General features: G+C 40.1%; 1 protein-coding gene across 3 annotated transcripts in view; it reads right to left on the reverse strand.

Moving 5' to 3' along the window:
* DYM (dymeclin) overlaps positions 1-24,055 on the reverse strand; it is a 392,550-nt gene that overhangs the window by 79,477 nt on the left and 289,018 nt on the right. For all 3 annotated transcript variants that reach the window (XM_018039568.1, XM_018039567.1, XM_018039569.1), the window contains exon 15: positions 1,561-1,743. In XM_018039568.1, the coding sequence (XP_017895057.1) occupies positions 1,561-1,743 (183 nt within the window). The remainder of the gene's footprint in view (positions 1-1,560; positions 1,744-24,055) is intronic.

The raw sequence follows: 24,055 nt of genomic DNA on the forward strand, positions 1-24,055 counted from the left end.
TTCATGGGGTCGCAAAGAGTTGGACATGACTGAGCGAGTGAACTGAACTGAATGTGTATTCCTGCCACTTCTTAATCTCTTCTGTTTCTGTTAGGTCCTTACCATTTTTATTCTTTGTCATGTCTATCTTTGCATGAAATATCCCTTGATATCTCCAATTTTCTTGAAGAGATTTCTAGTGTTTCCCATTCTATTGTTTTCCTCTATTTCTTTGCACTGTTCACCTAACGAGGCTTTCTTATCTCTCCTTTTTATTCTCTGGAACTCTGCATTCAGTTGGTATTATCTTTTCCTTTCTCCTTTGCCTTTTGCTTATCTTCTTTCCTAAACTATTTGTAAAGCTTCCTCAGACAACCACTTTGCCTTTTTGCATTTCTTTTCCTTTGGTTCTGGTCACTAGTTCCCATACAATGTTACCCAAGGCCAAACTTGTACCCCAAGGCCAAACTTGCCTGTCTATCAGGCATGTCTTGACTTCCTACTTTTGCATTGTGATCCCCTATGACGAAAAGAACATCTTTTTTTGGTGTTACTTCTAAAATTGTTGTAGGTCTTCATAGAACCAGTTAGTTTCACCTTCTTCAGCATCAGTGGTTGGGGCACAGACTTGTACTGTAATGTTGAATGGTTTGCCTTGGAAATGAACTGAGATCATTCTATTGTTTTTGAGGTTGCACCCAAGTACTGCGTTTCACTTTTTTGTTGATTATGAGGGGTATTTCATTTCTTCTAAGGGATTCTTGCCCACAGTAGTAGATATAACAGTCATTTGAATTAAATTCACATTCCCATCCATTTTAGTTCACTGATTCCTAAGATGTCAATGTCCATTCTTGACATCTCCTGCTTGATCACATCCAATTTACCATGATTCATGGACCTAACATTTCAGGTTCCTAAGAAATATGTTCTTTACAGCACTGGATGAGGGTCATTTCCACTTTGGCCCAGCCGCTTCCTTCTTTCTGAAGCTGTTGGTAACTGCCCTCCACTCTACCCCAGTAGCATACTGGACACCTTCCGACCTGCAGGGCTCAGCTTCTGGTGTCAAATCTTCTTGCCCTTTCATATGTCCATGGGTTTCTCCAGCAAGAATACTGGAGTGGGTTGCCATTTCCTCCTCCAGTGGACTGCGTTTTGTCAGAACTCTGCACTATAACCTGTTCCTCTTGGGTGGCCTGGCACAGAGTGGCTCATAGCTTCAAGCCCCTTTGACACGCCATGACAAGGCTGTGATCCATGAAATATAGGTTATACAGTTATTAAAATGTGAAATTTTCAAAGAATTGATATCACAGGAAAATGTGTTAAGTAAAAATAGCAGAATCCAGAACTATTAAGACATAAAATATGATCTCGATTCTCCTAAAGACATATATGTGCATTATATATATATGTGTCTGTATATAACACATACACACATGTGGAAGGTGACAATTGTTAGAACAGATGGCAAATACAGTTAACGTTCAAGAGACTATTGTAGGTTTTTTTTTCAAGTTTTGTTAAACTTTCTCTGTTTAAAAAAGAATAACAGTAAATATCTCCATTTACACTTACCAAATCAATATTTTGCATGATATCCTGAAATGAAGGATGAGTTCGAAATTGTTCAAAAAGATCTCGTTTGTAAAGAAGTGCATATACCAAGTTTGGATTGTGATGAAGAGAATTTGTCAGGCAGGAGTTGATAATCTCTAACATCATTCGAATCACTTCTTCAATGACATTTAGGTCTTGTGCCTGATAAAGAAAGAAAATCCCCGTAAGAGTCAGTATTTTCCTCCTTGACACAGAATTAATTAGAATGAGGGCAACTGCTTTACAATTATAACAGCACTAGAAAGATCATGCACAAGAACTCAAGATTATTTTTGTCAAGAATTTTTAGAATTAAGTTTAAAGGATTTGAGTTATAACTTTTGAACTAAATATGGTGATAATCATAAATTTCACATTAATAAATTACTTGCCAATCTAGAAGAAAATCTGGAGGTTTGATTAATAGATCCTAATTTGTAGTCTTATCAGTGTACCACCCTACATCACTAAACTTGCTCAATATAAAGTGATAGTAGGGTCTTATCAACTCCAAGAAGAGTTTCTGATTCGGAATATGACCTCACTTTTCTGCACTGTCATTCAATGCTCATATTTACAGATAAACAGCCTAATGTTTTGTTTCTGTTTCCTGGGAGTTAATAGTCTTTGGGAATCTGAATGTGAAATAGTTAATAAGAGCAAAATTCAAAGTAAGTAATCAACACATCTCTTGAAAGAAAGAACAATGGAAGGCAAAAACATAGGTGAATATGACACTTTCCTCCTTCTGAGTTTTCTAAATTATGTTTGACAGTTGGGGCAAAAATTGTAACACTGATGTGGTTCTCAATGGAGGCAAAGGAACACCTAAGACAATTATATTATAAATCAGGGAGAGCAAAGGAATTTAAAGAGAGGATACTTTCTACCTCTCATTTGAATTGGGAAAATGTCAACACTACTAGATGCAGCAAGTTATGTAAGCTATATATGTAAAGTATCTAGAGCAAATCCATACAAAGAGATTATAATAATTAAAATCTGAACAATGACAGAGTGGATAAAATATACATGATGCAACTATATACTATCTATAAGAAACTTCCAATGTAACTCACTTTAAATAAAGTTAGATTGAAGGTAAAAGAATGGAAAAAGATATACCATGAACTATTAATCAAAATAAAGTAGGAATGACTATTATTATTAGGAAAAATACACTTCACATCTAAGACTACATGGCTTACAAAATAAAAAATATTTACTATCTGGATGCTAGTGGAAAAGTTTACCACCCTGATCTAGCACACAAAAAGGTATACTTATTTCCATATAATTTTCCTCCACTTGTATTAAGAGCAACATCTAGCAACAAATCAACATTTATGGGACAGAAAAAAGGAAAGTAAGAACAATGTCCAAGGGATAAAGCGGCCCAGTGGATAGGAAACACCTGCCAATACAGGAGACGTGGCTTCCAGCATGCGGGAGATCCCACATGCTGTGGAGGAGCAGCGGAGCTTGTGTGCCACAACTTCTGAGCCCGCACCCTAGAGGCCATGAGCTGCAACTACTGAAGCCTACGTGCTCTAAAGTCCTGCTCCGTAACAAGAGAAGCCACTGCAGGTAGAGAACAGCCTCTGCTCACCGCAACTAGAGAAAACCCATACGCAATAACAAAGACCCACTGTAACTAATAAGTAAATTTTAAAAAATAGATAAAATAACTGCTTTTTACCTCCTGAACAAGATTAAAGGAGGTTAACACACTTTAACTTCTTGAACAGCAAGGTGCTGACCCCATTCTTCCCTGTTTTGTTATAGTTGCTTAGGTTTTTAATTTCATGTTTTTTAAAAAAACCCACAAATTGGTTTAAAAAAAATCAGTACTCAAAAAGGCCACTTTTCATTCCAATCTCAAAGAAGGGAAAATGCCAAATAATGTTCAAACTACCACATGACTGCAATCATCTCACATGCTAGCAATGTTAATGCTGAAAATCCTTCAAGCTAGCTTCAACAGCATGTAAACTGAGAACTTCCAGATGTACAAGCTGGATTTAGAAAAGGCAGAGGAACCAGGGATCAAATTGTCAACATCCAATGGATCATAGAAAAAGCAAGATCATTCCAGAAAAACATCTACTTCTGCTTCACTGACTACACTGAAGCCTTTGACTGTAGTTCAGTTCAGTTGCTCAGTCGTGTCCAACTCTTTGCAACCCCATGAATCGCAGCACGCCAGGCCTCCCTGTCCATCACCAACTCCCGGAATTCACTCAGACTCATGTCCATCGAGTCAGTGATGCCATCCACCATCTCATCCTCTGTTGTCCCTTTCTCCTCCTGCCCCAAATCCCTCCCAGCATCAGAGTCTGTAGAGATCACAACAAACTGGAAAATTCTTCAGAGATGGGAATACTAGGCTACCTTACTTGTCTCCTGAGAAATCTGCATGCAGCTTAAGAAGCAACAGAACTGGACATGAAATAATAAACTGGTTCAAAATTGGGAAAGGAGTATGTCAAGGCTGTATACTGTCATCCTGCTTATTTAACTTATATGCAGAGTACATCATGTGAAATGCTGGGCTGGATGAAGCACAAGCTGGAATCGAGATTGCAGGGAGAAATATCAATAACCTGAGATATGCAGATGATACCACCCTTATGGCAGAAAGCAAAGAGGAACTAAAGAGCCTCTTGATAAAAGTGAAAGAAGAGAGTGAAAAATCTGGCTTAAAACTCAACATTCGGAAAACGAAGATAATGGCATCCAGTCTCATCACTTCATGGCAAATAGTTGGGGAAAAAATGAAAACAGTGATAGACTTTATTTTCTTGGGATCCAAAATCACTGTGGACAGTGACTGCAGCTGTGAAATTAAAATACACTTGCTCTTTGGAAGAAAAGCTATGACAAACTTAGACAACGTATTAAGAAACAGAGACATTACTTTGCCTACAAAGGTCCATATAGTCAAAGCTATGGTTTTTCTGGTAGTCCTGTACAGATGCGAGAGCTGGAAAATAAAAATGTCTGAGCACCGAAGAACTGATTCTTTAGAACTGTGGTGCTGGAGAAGATTGGAAATCAAGGAGATCAAACCAGTCAATCCTAAAGGAAACTGATCCTGAATATTCACTGGAAGGACGGATGCTGAAGCTGAAACTCCAATACTTTGGCCATCTGATGTGAAGAGCCAACTCACTGGAAAAGATTCTGATGCTGGAAAAGACTGAAGACAGAAGGAGAAGGGGACGACAGAGGATGAGATGGCTGGATGTCATCACTGACTCGATGAATGTGAGTTTGAACAAACTCCGGGAGATGGTAAAGGACAGGGAAGCTTGGCATGCTGCAGTCTATTGGGTCACAAAGAGTCGGACAGGACTGAGCACCTGAACAAAAAGTCAGTGGTTAACTAACTTTACATATGGATTTCGGTGCACGCCACTAATTCTTGCATTCCGCTTCTCTACAGGTAAACTTTTCTTCTATTTGAAGTACATCCTTTAAGAGTGCTTTCAGTGAAGTCTATAGATAATAAACTCTTTCAGTCCTAGCGTGGTTGAAATATGTCTTTATATTACATTCATGCTTATATTTTATCTGGGTATAGAATTAGTTACTTCCTTACACACTTTAAAGATACTTGTTCACTTTATTCTGGCATCTGTTTTTGGCTTTGAGCAGTTTATTATACAAACCTAACTACTGTTGCCCTGTGGAAAAGCTTTTTGATAGCCTTTAAGATTTACTTTTCATTCTTTAACACTCTTGAGTCTCACAACCATGTGTTTCAGTGTTGATTTATCTTTATTTATCCTGCTTAGTATTCAGAGTGTTCTTTCCATCTGACAACCTAGTCTCTTCCATAAAGATAATTTGGATAATTTTTTCTCATTATCTTACAATTTACTAACCATCTTTGATACTGCCCAGTTTAGAATTTGTCTACTGAGCTTTCATATCTAATGACTATATTGTTCATTCTAAGCTTTCTAATGAAATAGTTCTGAGTCATGTTCTTGTTTCATTTCACCGTTTTTATTTTATATTTATTCTTCTTAATAAATACTATATCCTTCATCTATCTTTGAGGATATTAAAAATACTTAAGAGTACTTTCAAAATTATCCTATTAATTTTTGCTTCTCTTTGGATAAACTTACCTTAAACATGATCATGACTATGTTGGCTGTCTTTCTTAGTATTAAGTTAGATTTTAGCATATACTTTGGAATTTTGGTTATGTAGGCTCACTTAGTATGGCTTAATCCCCCAAGCCTACAGGTCATGCAGTAGCTTTCTAGAGCTCCCAGTCTGAAACGAGGTCTCATCGTTGGTTTATCAGGGCTGCTGCCCTGCAATCACATTAAAGGCAGGATAAGCAAGGTCTGTCACCAAGCCACATCCCCTCACAATAGGCTCAAGATTCCAGAGTGAGGCTGGTTCTGGGTCTTCCCACCTCCCTAGACACAGAACTCAAGGGTCATCACTAGTGCCTCTACTCAGGCTCTTTTCAGTAAGGGGTCTATTCTACCTCTTAGTTTCTAGCAGGGAACCCAGCACTACCATGCTGCCTCCCAAGGGCCCCTGAGTGCTGTGCCTGCCTTGCAGCAGCTGAGCTCCCAGCCACTCCTGCCTCCTTCCAGACAAGAAACTTGGCAGCCTCACTGGTTCAGACCCTGCGATCTGCTTCGAGTGCTTTTACTATTTCTCGTTGATCAAGAAGTTACCTCTCTCATTTTAGGGTGTGGCTATATGGTTTCAAGGTTTTTTTCCAGTTATGGTTCATCTATTACTTTTATGTGTTTGGAGCAAAGAAAAGGGATTAGCCTTCACATTGGGAACCGACAACATAACTGATTATAGTTCTCTCGATTGTGTTTTCATCTTACATTGCTACTTGAATTAGAAGAAGAGGAGAAAGGAACTTTGAGTTCAGAATTTTCTCTCAAATTTCTCTCGTCTAAGAGCAACCCAGTGAGACGGTATGACTATCATAGTAACATAAGTCAAAACATTAGCTTTCTGCAGAATTTCATGTTCCTAAGTATTTTGTACCCATTTATGTTACATATAACATATATAATATATATATGTTATATGTATTAGGACCCTTAAGTCCTAATATATTACACTTAAATATAAAAAATGAATTACCTATTGATAGCTTACACTTTCTGCTTTCAAACATATTGATAATTCATTCTTGATGTTTCATTAAGTAATTTGCAGCAACAAACAGGTTAATATACTCAACCCCCAAACAGGTACCTGCTCATTTAAACCGAAACCAAGCTATTGATCATTTATTTTATCCCCAAGTCGGGTAAAGTATAAACTGGAAACTACCTCAGTAGGTATACTCCACGTTAGGTTTCAACTTACATTCATCAGTCTGACTGAGGCTCCTTAGAAGTTATACTAATTCTCATATACTTAAAGGAATTACTAGGTATTTTAATTCTTTTTTTTTACTGTTTTTGTGACAAGTTCTAATTCTAATGCTATCGTTCAAAGATTATTTTCAGCTGCAGATTTATAAATTAAATGTCAAGAACATAAAGTTTTTCTGACATTACTAAAATTGACTGAAAATATAATCAGAGGAGCTAGAGCAAAGACATTTTATACAATATCAGATTTTGCCATACTGTCACTCACACTAGAAAGCATACTGTATATTTTAATGTTGCAAAACAATTACAAAACAAAAATGAGAAATTAAATGTAATTCAGAAATTTAAAATAAGCTTAAATTAGGGATTGATTATAATTTTCCGATAATACCTATTTTAACATGTAACTCTATAAATGATTTAAATTTTAAATACTATTACAGAAAGACCATAAAGATAACTGCCTTTCCAAAGTGGATAAATTAATGCAAATGTTATAAGTGCAAAGAATCACATCTCTTAGCTTTAGATATGTGCTACATCCCACTTTTATTAATTTACAAAACTAGTCCGTTAGGGAAGTGTATAAATTACGTTTATGGAATAAAATAAAGTTTTTTAAAAAGACATGTTTTCTTTTTTTTAAAAGACAGATTTCCAAAAACTAACCAAAATTAGCTCTGTCAGAGATAAAATCAGATGGTTCATTGGTAGAGTAGCAAAATACGTGGAGAATATTGTGTCTTTTTCATTCATGGTATTTTCTTTTTAGTACATACAACTTCCATGCCAGGAATGGATCCCACGTCAAACAGACTTTCTTCTCAAAAAAAAAAGGCCAGGCTTATTTTATTGCAGAAAATCTCAAATGTAAATATAAGGGGCCTTGAGAAAATGGCCCCCTTTTCAGATGTTTCTGATGGTTTTGTACATGCTGGTAATGAACAGTGAACATGATCTGTGCTCAGTAGTGAATTCATGTCAAATGGACAAGCTGGCAGCTGTGGAAGCACCTTACTCTGTCAACAGCAGTCAGGGCTGCTTCATTATATAAACTTCCTTTTTCTTTTAAGAGGGAATTTATACAGTTAAATAGTTTCAAATCATTTATTTTTAGTTTCCTTAAGAGAAGCATATGTATCTTGTTTGTATTAGTTTTGGGGGGATTCCAAGAGAGTTGTCTAAATTTCCTGCATTTTCAGCAGAAAATAAAAACCTTCAACAAAATTAATGGGACTTGGCCAAAGTGGGGGAGAGTAGGGCGGAAGCTACAGGAAAGACTCTTTTAAAGTTAACGTGCAAATGGCCTTCAAAGCCAGTCATTCAGTGATGGAATCTTGCTATTTCTCTGTTGTTAAAATTCACTGGCACACATTGCTGAAAAGCTTTGTGACCATGCTATTTCCAGCCAGAACTGGAATTGTCCCAGAATATCGAGATTCTGACAGCAAGAACTAGCTTTCTACTACATATAGAATTACAGCTGAAGAATAATCCTGCGACCAGAGGAAATGATGTGAAACATTAATAATGCGGCGGGCGGGGGTGCGGGGGGGAGAAGGCTTGAGCTCTGGCACCACTGTCTTGGGTAAAATGAGGCGGTCGTTTTCTTCATCCCTTGGGCAGGGTCTGAATGTGGCACATGAGCCTAAACTAGAATCCTGGGAAGCCTGTTATTTACAGCATGCTTACTGGTGGCGGGAAAGCAAGATAATGGTGACTGCCCGGGGACATGGTTTAACTTTACATGTTTTTGCACACCCGGAAAACAGCCAGAGAACTCCAAAAAAGGAATGTGCGGATTGAAATAGAGCTAGGCTGCAGCCCCCCACAAGCATCTACCTTAGCTGGCTACTCATACTGGGAAGTACTGGGGGCCGGAACTGTGCTTCTCACCCCTCCCCCGGCCCTCCCGCTGGCAGAAGAGGGGAAGCACACAGGGAGCTTTTTTTTAAAACAAGGAAATATAATTAATTAATTCATTTAGGCCATGCCATGTAGCATGCAGGATCTTAGTTCCCTGACCAGGGATCGAACCCGGGCCCCCTGCACTGGGAGTGCAGAGTCTTAACCACTGGACCACAAAAGAAGGCCCCTGAGCTTGGAGTTTTCCATTTTGTTCTTAAAAATGCAATGTTTTGGGACTTCCCTGGTGCTCCAGTAGTTAAGAATCCACTTTGCAATGCAGGGAACACGGGTTCTATCCCTGGTCGGGTCACTAAAATCCTACATACCACAGAGCAACCAAGGCAGAGTGCTACAGCTACTGAGTGAGCACGCTCTGGACCCAGCGTGCCACAACTGGAGAACCTGAGTGCCACGACCAGAGATCCCTCAGGACACAGTGAAGATTTGGGGTGCCGCAACCAAGACCTGACACAGCCAAATAAACAGATAATGTTTTTTGAAACAGCAATGTTTTATATTAAGGATTAGTATTCACGCCTACTCTTCTCCAAAATACATTGTTTATTATAAAACCAATGGCCTTCCAGATCCTATAAAAGTAACATCTAAGTAAAATAATTCTCGAGGAAGATGTATTGCTTTTTTAAAAGTGACTTTGACAGTTTACTGAGTGCTTCCTATCACCCCACTTTGAGATATGAGAGTCCCAGATCCATCCCAATTCTGCCGGTAACTAGCTATGTGAGTTTAAGGAGCCACTTAACCCAAGTTGCAGTTTTTTATCTGCGAAAATAAATGCTTGTGAGATTTTAAAAATCCCTTCCTAGTCTCAGGTCTTAATTTCCATAAAGAATGCAGAAAATACTGAATTCAGAAAGCAAATTTTATTAGACTAACCAAAAATGTTAACTCATAGTAGAAAAATCTTTACGGTGACCTCAAACTTCAGTAAAATTTAGAATTTACTTCAGATTACTGTGGCACCTAAGTGTCACTGTTCACTTGGAAAGGGAAAAAACAAAACAAACAAACTTTGAGAATAAGTTTGTTTGAGAATAATAAAAATGCATAGGGCTAAGTTTGAAAACAGTCAGTCTCTAAACCAGGGAATCTACTGATTCTTCAATAACTCACTTTTTTGCAGTATTTGTTAATTATCTTTGATATTGTTAATGCATAGAAGGAAAATAATCGCTAAACTCTAGGTTAGGGATTTCACACAAACATCAGAGACCTAAGACGCTTGGTGTTCTTTTTTCATTCTTTCTTGGGGAGAAGGATGGGTGATGCTAAGAAAGGCAGTAAAGCGTCACACATAAGAGAGCTGCAGCTCTGATGTTTAAAAAAGGGAAAAAGGAAAAAAAGAGGTAGCTACAAGTTAATAGAGAGAAGCTCTAACATGGGTTCTTGTCTCAGTTTTGCTATCGACTGGACAAGTCACTTTCTGGGTCTCAAATATAAAACAAATGGGCACTTTGGGCAATGTAGGGAAGCACTAAGAGACCCAGATTGACTTCTGCTAAGGATGTGGAAAGCAGCAAAGAATGCCATCTCCTACCGTAACAAGGAGGAATAGCCAGATAATTTAATAGTCAAAAGTCTTCTTAAGGCCATCTTCTTAAGAGAATGATTCTTGCAAGGCAATCAAGAGAAATGAATTCCCAAGAGGGACAAGCCCCTCTAAGGAAGGAAGAAAGACAAGTACTCCGTCGCTTTTGGCCAAGCACAGGCAGAAGAGGTGGTCTTCACAGAAGTGGGTAAGAAGAAATCAGCCACAATTTTAATGAATCTTAACCGCTCAGTGTGGTCTAGTCTGTCAGTCTGCAAAGCGAGAGCTTCAGATCCAGTGGAGTCTGCACTCATCCCAAAGTTCTCTTCCACCGGCCTCCACCAGCCGCTCAGGAGCCCCTCCATTTGGCTCAAGCTTGCAGAAGGTGACCAGCTGCAGCTGCAGGCAGGCACCAAGACTCTGCTCCTTCCCAGACTTTCTTCTCATGCTAAGCAAAAGCCTTAAGCTATTGGAGGAGCAAACTCTTTTAGTCTAGAGCACATGCAAATTTTCACTGTTTCTAGGGGAGAAGTAGGAACAAAACCCAACTGCTCCTGAATGAGAAACAATAACCCTCTTACCCCAAGGACCTAGGCAAAGATCCATTCTGGCTGAAGGGACAGAAACCAAAACCTAACACTGGAGGTTGGGACTAGGATCCCACGCCTCTACCAATACCAAGCAGACGTCTACTATCACTGGGGAAGGGGTCCCACTGAGGGCCCACCACAGATACCAGGCAGTTTGGTTGCCAAGGGGAAGAGAGGCAGAGATGCTGAGAAAGCCCTACCTCTAAGACCCAGGTGCAACTAAGGACTCCCCAAGATTAAGGCTGGACCAGGACAATAGAAAATACTCCTTCTCTTCTCTAACTCCACTACATGGACTGCTGAAAGCAGAGTATGGTAAAGGAATACTGGGAAAACCCCACAAAACACAGACCCATTCTTTAAACACAGGTAACAACTGCTGAGGGAAGTTGAAGTTGGTGGTACAATGAAGATACAAAACCCAAACTCAACTCTGGTCCTAACCGGAAGGATCCAACTCCATGCTGGCAGCCTAGCAGCAGAAGTGTACCCTTTTATAGTCATAAATAATTTTTGCTTCAGATTCTGTTTCTATTCAATGCCAGACACAATGTTTGGCATTGAATACAAAACTTTAAGATACATAAAATAAGTGATATGACCCATAAGTAAAACAGAACATACGATCTGGTAGATGCTGGGGACTAAGCCCCAAGACAGAGTAGAAAGATGTGTGCTCATCGTCTCCTGCGGGAACACCAAAATCGCATCTCGCTGCTGAACAACCATCAACAGGAGGATGCTGGAACCCACCGGAAGAAGATACCCCTTGTCCAAGGACAAAGGAGAAGCTTCAGTGAGCCAGTAAGAGGGGTGCAATCATGTCAAAATCAAACTGCATGCCTGCCAGAAACTTTTGGAGGGCACAAGCGAAACTGTGTGCACTAAGACCCAGGGAAAAGACCAGTGACCCCACAGGAGACTGAGCCAGGCCTGCCCGCGAGTGTTTGAAGGGCTTCTGCAGAGGTGTGGGTCAGCAGCAGCCTGCCACAGGGACAAGGGCACTAGCAGCAACAGTCCTGGGAGGTGCAATGTGCGGCCTAAGTCCTCTTGGAGGAGGTCGCCATTAGCCTTACCATATAGCCGCCTGGTAGGTGATCCACAAACTGAAGAATGAAGATACCAGAGTTCTCACACTGTTGCGAAGGTCCTGGGCCACAGAAGAGACTTCCCAATTTGGGGATCCAGCAAAGGGACTGGGAATCCCCAGGGAATCTGACTATGAAGGTCAGCAGGATCTGATTACAGAATTTTCACAGGACTGCACCTGACCTGTCTCTTAAGAAATCTGTATGCAGGTCAGACAGTTCGAACTGGACATGGAACAACAGACTTGTTTTAAATAGGAAAAGGAGTACGTCAAGGCTGTATATTGTCACCCTGCTTATTTGACTTATATGCAGAGTACATCATGAGAAATGCTGGGCTGGAAAAAACACAAGCTGGAATCAAGATTGCCGGGAGAAATATCAATCACCTCAGATATGCAGATGACACCACCCTGATGGCAGAAAGTGAAGAGGAACTAAAAAGTTCCTCTTGATGAAAGTGAAAGTGGAGAGTGAAAAAGTCGGCTTAAAGCTCAACATTCAGAAAACGAAGATCATGGCATCTGGTCCCATCACTTCATGGGAAATAGATGGGGAAACAGTGGAAACAGTGTCAGACTTTATTTTTTGGGGCTTCAAAATCACTGCAGATGGTGACTGCAGCCATGGAATTAAAAGACGCTTACTCTTTGGAAGAAAAGTTATGACCAACCTAGATAGTATATTCAAAAGCAGAGATATTACTTTGCCGACTAAGGTCCATCTAGTCAAGGCTATGGTTTTTCCTGTGGTCATGTATGGATGTGAGAGTTGAACTGTGAAGAAGGCTGAGCGCCGAAGAACTGATGCTTTTGAACTGTGGTGTTGGAGAAGACTCTTGAGAGTCCCTTGGACTGCAAGGAGATCCAACCAGTCCATTCTCAAGGAGATCAACCCTGGGATTTCTTTGGAAGGAATGATGCTAGGCTGAAGCTCCAGTACTTTGGCCACCTCATGTGAAGAGTTGACTCATTGGAAAAGACTCTGATGCTGGGAGGGATTGGGGGCAAGAGGAGAAGGGATGACAGAGGATGAGATGGCTGGATGGCATCACTGATTCGATGGACGTGAGTCTGAGTGAACTCTGGGAGTTGGTGATGGACAGGGAGGCCTGGCGTGCTGCAATTCATGGGGTCGCAAAGAGTCGGACACGACTGAGCGACTGAACTGAACTGGACTGGGGAAACAGAGACTCTTGGAGGGCACAAACTAAACCCTGTGCGCACCAGGTGAAAGGCGCAGTGACCCCACGAGAGATCGAGCCAGATTTGCCTGTGTTTGGGAGTTTCTGGCAGAGGTGTGGGTCGACAGCAGCCTGTCAAAGGGTCAGGGACAATGGCAGCAGCAGTCCTGGGAAGCACAGCATGTTGGCATAAGTTCTCTTGGGTAGGTTGCCATTAGCCCACCAGAGAGTATGGCAGCCCTAATAGAGACTGCAGACTCCTCAAGCCAAAGTACAGGCAGGGAGTGCAGTCCCATCCATTAGTAGAAAACTGGACTAAAGATTTACTGAGCATTGTCCTACCCACCAGGACAAGTTTTTCCCACAGCCAATCCCTTCCATCAGGAAGCTTGCACAAGTCTCTTATCCTCATCTATCAAAGGGAAGACAGAATGAAAATCACAATCACAGAAAACTAACCAAAATGATCACATGGATCACAGCTCTGTGAAACTCAATGAAACTATGAGCCATGTTGTATGGGGCCACCCAAGATGGACTGGTCATGGTGGAGAATTCTGACAAAACATGGTCCACTGGAGAAGGGAATGGCAAACCACTTCAGCATTTTTGCCTTGAGAACCCCATGAACAGTATGAAAAGGCAAAAAGATATGACACTGAAAGATGAGCCCCCAGTTTGGCAGGTGTACAATATGTTACTGGAAAAGAGCCAAGAAATAGCGCCAGAAGGAATAAAGACACTGAGCCAAGTGGAAACGACACCCAGTTGTAGATGTGCCTGGTGGTAAAAGTAAAGTCTGATGTTGTAAAGAACAATACTGCATAGGAACCCGGAATGTTAGGTCCATGAATCAAGGTAAATTGGAAGTGGTTAACCAGGAGATGGCAAGAGTGAACATCAACATTTAAGAAATCAGTGAACTAAAGTGGACAGGAATAGTTGAATTTAGTTCAGATGATCATTGTATCTATACTATGGGCAAGAATCCCTGAGAAGAAAAGGATCAGCCCTCATGGTCAACAAATGAGTCTGAAATGTAGTACTTGGGTGCAGCCTCAAAAGTCACAGAATGATCTCAGTATGTTTCCAAGGCAAACCATTCAACATCATAATAACCCAAGTCTATGCCCCAATTACTAATGTCAAAAAAGCTTAAGTTGAATGGTTCTATAAAACCTATAAGACCTTCTAGAATTAACACCAAAAAAAGATGTCTTCTACATCATAGGGGATTGGAATGCAAAAGTAACAGGCAAGTCTGGCCTTGGAGTACAAACTGAAGCAGGGCAAAGGCTAACAGAGTTTTGCCAGGAGAACCCACTGGTTACAGCAAAAACCCTCTTTCAACAACACAAGAGATATCTCCACACATGGATATCACCAGATGGTCAATACCAAAATCAGACTGATATGTTCTTTGCAGTCCAGGATGGAGAAGCTCTATACAGTCAGCAAAAACAAAACTGAGAGCTGACTGTGGCTCAGATCATGAGCCACTTATTGCAAAATTCAGACTCATATCGAAGAAAATAGAGAAAACCATTAGGCCATTCAGGTATGACCTAAATAAAATTAGATCTGATAGAGTACCTGAAGAACTATGGATGGAGGTTTGTAACACTGTATGGGAGGCAGTAATCAAAACCATACCCAAGAAAAAGAAATGCAAAAAGGCAAAATGGCTGTCTTCTGAGGAGGCTTTACAAATAGCTGAGAAGTGAAAGGCAAAGGAGAAAGGGAAAGACCTATCCATCTAAATGCAGAGTTCCAAAGAATACCAAGGAGAGATAAGAAAGCCTTCTTAAGCGAACAATGCAAAGAAATAAAGAGAAACAATAGCATGGGAAAGACTAGAGATTTCTTCAAGAAAATCAGATACCAAGGGAACATTTCATGCAAAGATGGGCACAAGAAAGGACAGAAATGGTATGGTCCTAACGGAAGCAGAAGATATTAAGCAGAAGTGGCAAGAATACACAGAACTGTACAAAAAAAGTTCTTAATGACCTGGATAGCCACTAAGGTGTGGTCACTCACCTAGAACCAGACATCCTGGTGTATGAAGTCAAGTAGGTCTTAGGAAGCATCACTCTGAACAAAGTTAGTGGAGGTGATGGAATTTAAGCTGAGCTATTTCAAATCCTAAAAGATGATGCTGTGATAATGCTGCACTCAATATGCCAGCAAATTTGGAAAACTCAGCAGTGGTCACAGGACTGGAAAAGGTACGTTTTCATTACAAGCCCAAAGAAGGGCCACACCAAGAATGTTAAAACTATCCCACTATTTCACTTATTTCACATGCTAGCAAGATAATGTTCAAAATCGTTCAAGCTAGGCTTGCTTCAACATGGGCTTCCCAGGTGGCTCAGTTTTAAAGAATCTGCCCGTTAATGCAGGAGCTGCAGGAGACATGGGTTCAATCCCTGGGTCAGGAAGATGTCCTGGAGGAGGAAATTCACTTCAGTATTCTTGCCTGGAGAATTCCATGGACAGAGGAGCTTGGTGGGCCATAGTCCATGGGGTTGCAAAGAACTGGACATGACTAGTGACTGAGCACAGACACAAGACAGGCTTCAACATTATGTGAACCGAGAACTTCCAGATGTAAAAGCTGAGTTAGAAAAGGCAGAGGAACCAGAGATTAAATTGCCAGTATCCGTTGGATCAGAGAAAAAGCTAGAGAATTCCAGAAAAACTTCTACTTTTGCTTCTCTATGATTAAGCCTTTGTGTCGATCCAACAAACTGTGGAAAATTCTTCAAGAGACAGGAATACCAGACTATCTTACCTGCCTCCTGTGAAACCTGTAGGAAGGTGAAGAAGCAACAGTTAGACTGGACATGGAACAACAGACGGGTTGGAAATTGGGAAAGGAGTACATCAAGGCTGTACATTGCCACCCTGCTTATTTAACTCATATGCAGAGTATATCATGTGGAGTGTCAGATTGGATGAATCACAAGCTGGAATCAAGACTGCCGGGAAAAATATCAATAACCTTAGATACGCAGATGACATCACCCTAAAGGCAGAAAGTGAAGAGGAACTAAGGAGCCTCTTGATGAAGGTGAAAGAGGACAGTGAAAAAGCTGCCTTAAAACTCAACATTCACAAAATAAGATCATGGCATCAGGTCCCATCACTTCATGGCAGACAGACGGGGAAACACTGCAAACAGTGACAGACTATTTTCTTGGGCTCCAAAATCACTGTGGATGATGACTGTAGCCACAAAATTAAAAGACACTTGCTCCTTGGAAGAAAAGCCATGAAAAACCTAGACATCATATTAAAAAGCAGAGACATCACCTTGCCAACAAAGGTCTGTATAGTCAAACCTATGTATGGATGTGAGAGTTGGACCATAAAGAAGGCTGAGTGCCGAAGAATTGATGCTTTTGAACTGTGGTGTTGGAGAAGACTCTTGAGAATCCCTTGGACTGCAAGGAGATCAAACCAGTCAATCTTAAAAGAAACCAGCCCTGACTATTTATTGGAAGGACTGATGCTGAAGCTGAATCTCCAATATTCTGGCCACCTCATTGGAAGAGCTGACTCCCTGAAAAAGACCCTGAGGCTGGGAAAGATTGAAGGCAGGAGGAGAAGCAGGTGACAGAGGATGAGATGGTTGGATGGGATCCACTGACTCAATGGACATGAGTTTGAGCAAACTCTGGGAGATGGCGAAGGGCAGGGAGACCTGGTGTGCTGTGGTGGTTTAGTCACTAAGGGGTGTCTGACTCTGCGACCCAATGGACTGTAGCCTGCCTGGCTCCTCTGTTCATAAGGTTTCCCATGCAAGAATATTGGAGCAGGTTGCCATTTCCTTCTCTACGGATCTTCCTGACCCAGGGATTGAACCTGGGTCTCTTGCATTGCAGATGCATTCTTTACCAACTTGAGCCACCATGGAAGCCCATGGGGTGCTGTAGTCCATGGGGTCACAAAGAGTCAGACTTACGGACTAAACATGGTCCCAGCAATTCTAATGTTAGAAATTTACGCTAAGGAAATGAGTAAGGCTGTACTCAAGGATTCAGCCTTGTGAATGTTTATATTGAAGTAAAAAATCCTCACCATCCCTGAATTCATTTTCTATTACTGCCATAAAAATCTATCACAAATGTAACAGTTTAAAACAATGCTGATTTATCTCGCTGTTCTACCGAGATTCAAGTTTGGTTGGTTTGGTTGGTTCCTCTGCTCTGGTCTCAGGAGCCCAAAATCAAGGCGTCAGCTGCGTGAGGCACTTATCTGGAGGCCCTGAAGGAGAATCCCCTTCCAAGCTCATTCAGGGTATGGGCAAAATTCAGTTCCTCAAGACTGCAGAGCTGGGTTTCCTATTTTCTTGCTGGCTATCAGCCGGGAATCTGTTAGGAACTTCCTGCTGCCCAAATTACACTGCCCCTTCCATGTCACACCAGCAATGCTGTGTCAAATTCCTCTTAGCTTTGCATCTCCTGGACTTCCCCTTTAAAAGTGTGTCATCTGCTCCAGATGGATAAAGTTCTCTGCTTTTTAGGGCTCACATGTTTCGACTGGGTCCACCTGAATAAGCCAAACTAATCTCCCTATCTTCATAAACTTACATCTCCGGTGTTCCTTTTAAGTAACTTAACAAATCCACGGGTTCTGGGGATTAGGGCACGGACACTTTACACAATCCCTTCAGGGTCATTATGCCTGCCATAAAAGCAAATGTACAACAGTAGATGACTGGTTAAATAAATTATAGTACATCTGGACAATGGAATACCATGTATGTTATTAAACTAACGGGTCCTGGGCAACTCAGTATGAAATGTATAAAAGACAGTAATGGACTGATACAAGCTCAGAGATGAATGACGGTGGTGGTTCAGTTGCTCAGTCGTGTCCGACTCTTGTGACGCCATGGGCTGTAGCCCATCAGGCTCCTCTGTCCATGGGATTTCCCAGGCGAGAATACTGGAGTAGGTTGCTGTTTCCTTCTTCATTAGAGATAAATAGGTAGGTAACAAACAAGTTTAGTAAAATATCCACTGCAGAATTTAGGTGTTGGTTTATCGGTTGTCATTGTAAAATTTTTCTAGTTGTTTAGATTTGAAAAATTTCAAAAAACAATTAGCTCAGTGATCTTGCAAGCCCTCCTCCCCCACTCAACTAATGGTCTTCAAACTTCACGCCATGAAACTCTATGTGTCTGTGAGATTTCTAGCAAAGCACTGGCAAATAAGCTTTTGCAAAAGGTCTGTACAGAGATTGTCTCAAGTAGCATTAATTAGCACTCCACTTTATTTTTCAGATAATTAGCAAATTAAAATAAAAAGCAGTAATATAGGATGCATTTTTTGAATTGTTATGTTAAGAGCCAAACTATATTTTATGCTTGAGGCATTTTTATTTTTAAAACAGAAGTTCCCTCTAACACAAAATTAATGCTATCTTTATCAATTATTTCTAGATGGGAATAAACAAATTCATCCCACAATTTAACAAAATTTGACAGAACAGACTCCCATCTGATTGAAACAGAGTAATGAACATAACCACAGAAGACAGTGACTTCACAAACAGTAACTGAAGGGCAATGTCATGACATTACAGCATATCTGCCTGCAGTGCAAAAGAGCCGGGTTCGATTCCGGGTTGGGAAGATCCCCTGGAGAAAGAAATGGCAACCCACTCTAGTATCCTTGCCTGGAAAATCTCATGGACAGAGGGCTGCAGTCCATGGGGTCGCAAAGAGTCGGGCCCGACTGAGCGACTAACACTTACTAACACTAAGCACTGGGAACAGATTCTGAGGCTATAAAATAAAACGTAGTCCTTGTCCTTTACATCTTGGAGTTCAGAATCCTGTCTAATTTTATAAAATAGAAACATCTCAAAGATACTATTTTCAAGATACATAAGGAATTTAACATCTACAAAAGGGAACAAAAAACTAACTTGCTATTTTCATTTGGAAATATTGCAAATATAACTGAAGTATGCTACACACCTCAATCTAGACACCAAAAAAGATTCTTATGGATTCAAATCAGCAGCAATTACTCTTATGATTCCCCAATTTTATGGGAAATTGGCCAGAATATGAAAGAGGAGTACTATGGCACAGTAGTTAACAGGCAAGGCTCTGTGGTCAACCTGACTGGCCTTTGAATCCCTGTTCTACTACTGCTCATGTGATCACAGACAAGATCTAAACCTTGATTTCTTTATCAGCAAAGCTATTAGAGTAGAAACAAGATAATGTGTATATAAAATACCAATGCCAGTCTGCAAAAGGAGCTCAAGAAATCGTTACTTTTACTAGCAACAGTAATAGTAAACCAAAGTTTCATATCAGATTTAGATGTAATTGGGATGTATGTTAACTATTAGGCACTAAGTCAATCAAACAAGTGTACTGTTCTCTGACTTACACAGAGAAGTGCTTCCATGACATTGAAATTTTAAATGAGTTTTCAAACATTTGTGTGCATTTCAATGAAATGCTCTGAGCTAACTGTGAATCTGAGATCTTACGACCTTGCTATACTAAATGGTTAATCCTTTTAGGAAATACTGTGTTCAAAAATATTCCAAGTCTACCGCTGAAATATAAGTGACTCCTGATTGAAGACAGCTTGATTTGAAATCCACTACATTATAACTATATTCCACATAATGACCAAAGGTTGTATTTATGGTTGCTTAATGCCTGGGACCAATGCCTATGTTTCGTCCAAACAACTGCCAATGCTCACGATTCAGTCAAGGTCAATGGCAATGAGGGTGACTCAGTCTGCTGCTACAATTAGAGTAAGGGATCACTGAAGAAGTTGCCATGGCAACTGCCTATTGCCCAGCAATTACCATTCAAAAACTTTGGGAGGCAATCCTGTATTAAATTTGCAATTTATTTCTTGTGGCAGAAACTAATTTTAAAAGCAGTTTGAAGGTCCTTAGAGTAATGAAGAATGCTTACTACAGGAAGAGTTACTAAAACAAGATGTCTTCAGTTGAAAATTCATTGGATTTATATTTTCAAAAGCTTCAAAGGCACCCAAAACAATTTTAAACATGCTGTTGTTTGTGAATATAGAGTTATAAACTACAAATTTTTCATTCACTTACATCTATTTTAATGTTTCTATAACATGGAATTAATTTGGGGGACTTTAAAAGCCCCACCTTAGGAACATAATTTAGCAGTTAAGTCATGAGTTGGGGTTGCCTGCCATTTTGCTATTTGGTGCTGATTTCTTGGGAAAAGAGAGATGCTTAATTTTATTTTCTGGAAATTTTTCCTGGACAAAAGTTTGTAGAAACAACTATCAATATGTAAAATATAAAATAAAAATGGGGGAGGGCTAAGGTAGCATGAAACAAATACTTCTTTTAGCGGAAAAGGAAAGGTGATATTAATATAAAAATGTGGGGAAAAGGCTATTCAAGGAGTCTCTCCAGTTGAAATTTATTTGACAACAAGGAATATATTTTCCCTTTCCTTTCCTCTTTGCCTATATTTAAGTCTACTTGTATCAATTTGGGAATAGGAAAAAAAATGTGTTAGGAGGAAGATAGGAAAATGCAAGTAAAAGACATTTTAGGGTAAGGAGTACACTGTAACAAGGAAACTTTTAAGTATCAATGCTAGTATTATTGACAATAAATCTAAAATTAGCATTTCTCATAAAAAAAAAGCACACTGACAGTACAAGGAATACAATGAAGATGCAGCTTTTTCTACAATGTGCAGACCACTAAGTTGCAATTTAATGGTAATTCTCTTTGGTCCACTGTATTACAAGTTTGTAAATAAAGACAGGCAGTTTTAGTTTTTCTTTAGTTAAAGGAAAACCATAGTTTCCTTAAGGTCCAAAGTCAGAGAGGTTATTAGATGTGCACAGGCTCGAGCGGAACAGACTGAACATGTTGTAGTATGTGTGCAACAGTCACAAACATACATAAGTGCAAGAGAAAGTCTTCTGTATTGGGCGCCATTCATTTAGCTTTGGCAAGGACCTAAACGTGCACAGCTGCGATTAGAGAGACACCTCCATCTCACTGCATCCATAAAGCCAATGATAAGTTTGAACCTTTCTGAAAATCACTTGGATTTTACCAAAAGATCATACTGAGCTAGGTGAACAAGAAGTCTCAAGTATCTAAAGAATAAGAAAATAGCAGTATAAAATCAATTTTAGCAATTTAGTTGCTTTCTTAATAAAAATGCCTCTCCAACCAAAATGTTTAGGAAGGAGTTTTTCTCCTTGTATGTATGTTTGATTTATGTTTAAGAAAACATGTTGTGACATTATTTGAACTAATTTACTGGTTATTATTCAACAGTGACTGCTAACTCTAACTCTTTGGTGTGCCAACAAACCAAATAAAAGAATGATTAGAACCTTCTGAATGGCTTCAACTCCATGCCATTCAAAATTTGAGTAAATGGGATAGGAATTGCTCGTGTTGTGTAAAAAGAATTCAAAAACTGAAAGACATATAAAGACAGAGGGAGAAATTAAAATCTAATTAAATTGCACACACAAAAATACAGTTACAAACTGCCTTTTACAGAAGATCTCAAAAACAGTTGCTATGTGAAAATTCCTTATACTTCCAAAGAGCTCTGGTAACAGGAAGGATATTGAACACCTGCCCAGTATTCCATGCTCCCCTGTAATTTACTGGCCCTGGAAGATCTGGTTCAAGGTGCCCTAGACAGCTGGGGAAATCTTATTAACTCTTTCAGGTGACCTGGCTAATTGGTACAATTTAATCAATTCTTCCAATGGCTATTTATTAGTTAACACAGCATTTCCAGACGAAATCTGTCATTTACTTAACAAATACTGAAAGACTGGCACTGTGAAAAGGCACTGGATGAGACTCAGGATTCAGGCAGTGACCAATGGATGTAGTCCTTCCCTAGACGGAGCCTAGAGTCCAGTGGGAGAGAACTGTGAATTGTGGGAAATCCTTCAAGGCAAAGAAAAGGGAGAAACGGGAGGATCAAAAAATGCAATTTAGACAGAGACTTGAATAAAGAAGCACAGGAAGTGTCCCATTTAAGACTTCACATTATAATGCTTTCAAGAGTTTCAGTCAATGTCATTAGAGATTTCCAATTAAATAAAGAAAAATACCAGAAGTAGGAGAAAATGCCTAATTGTGGAATGCATAATTTATTAGCAGTTTTAGCCAATCTCTCTTGAATTACCAAAAATCAGACTCTGCTTTATAAAGTGAGGGTGCTGACAAGCTTGCTATTTTATAGGCTAAGCCTTAGAGAATAATATATTAAATTCAGTTTTGAAAATGAGCCCAAGTATTTATTGTTACATGTGTATAGCTTCCTGTTCCTTATTTCTTTCCCCCTAAACTTCTGTCTTAATTTTTATCAAAGTAACAAAAAGTGTGAAAGTTGGGATGACTACCAGATTTGAAACAAAATAAGAGAAGTCAGTCCCCCAGATCCATCCTCCTGTTCCTTCTGTTAACGCCCACTCCCCAGAGGTCAGTAGTTTGAGCCATTTTAGCTATTTCCTCCAACATCTGTCTTCTTATTCTGAAATAATACGTGTATACTCATTTCTTTATTTTAGAATGTCTAATTATCTATTGACTTCTTGAAAAATGAGGCATTTCCTCTTCTAAATTCATTTTAGAATTAGCTTAAGTTTTTCTGATTTACTTAACTGAAAAGAAAAAAAAAATTTTTTTGCCACACCACACACAGCATATGGAACCTTAGTTCCCTGACCAGGGATCAAACCTGCAGCCTCTGCATTGGAAGCAGAGTCTTAACCACTGAAAGTGAAAGTCACTCAGTTGTGTTGAACTCTTTGCGACCCCATGGACTGTAGAGTCTATGGAATTCTCCAGGCCTCAATTCTGGAGTGGGTAGCTATTCCCTTCTCCAGGGGATCTTCCTAACCCAAGGACTGAACCCAGGTCTCCCACATTGCAGGCAGATTCTTTACCAGCTGAGCCACCAGGGAAGCCCCTTAACCACCCGACTGTCAAGTAAATCCCTGAAGATATCCATTTTAAAATCATCATATGAAGGAGACGACGAGAAAGAAACATGTATAGCCAGAGGATCTGCCCAACCCAGAGGTTGAACCCAGGTCTCCCGCATTGCAGGCGGATTCTTTACCAGCTGAGCCACAAGGGAAGCCCAAGAATACTGGAGTGAGTAGCCTATTCCTTCTCCAGCGGATCTTCCCAACCCAGGAATCAAACTGGGGTCTTCTGCATTGCAGGCAGATTCTTTACCAGCTGAGCTAGCCCCTAAGAACACAAGCTAAAATGCTGAAAGAAATGAAACAAGGTTTAACTGGGAATCTCAGTGTAAGTACTGCATTTCGGACTCTTCTGTTGACTATGATGGCTACTCCATTTCTTCTAAGGGATTCCTGCCCACAGTAGTAGATATAATGGTCATCTGAGTTAAATTCACCCATTTCAGTCCATTTTAGTTCGCTGATTCCTATGAAGACCTACAAGACATTCTAGAACTAACACCCAAAAAAGATGTCCTTTTCATTACAGGGGACTGGAATGCAAAAGTAGGAAGTCAAGAAGCACCTGGAGTAACAGGCAAATTTGGCCTTGGAATGCAGAATGAAGCAGGGCAAAGGCTAATACAGTTCTGCCAAGAGAACGCACTGGTCATAGCAAACACCCTCTTCCAACAACAAAGAGAAGACTCTACACATGAACATCACCAGATGGTCAACACTGAAATCAGATTGATTATATTCTTTGCAGCCCAAGATGGAGAAGCTCTATACAGTCAGCAAAAA

The sequence above is a fragment of the Capra hircus genome, chromosome 24, assembly GCF_001704415.2.
Source record: "Capra hircus breed San Clemente chromosome 24, ASM170441v1, whole genome shotgun sequence".
Lineage (NCBI taxonomy): Eukaryota > Metazoa > Chordata > Mammalia > Artiodactyla > Bovidae > Capra > Capra hircus.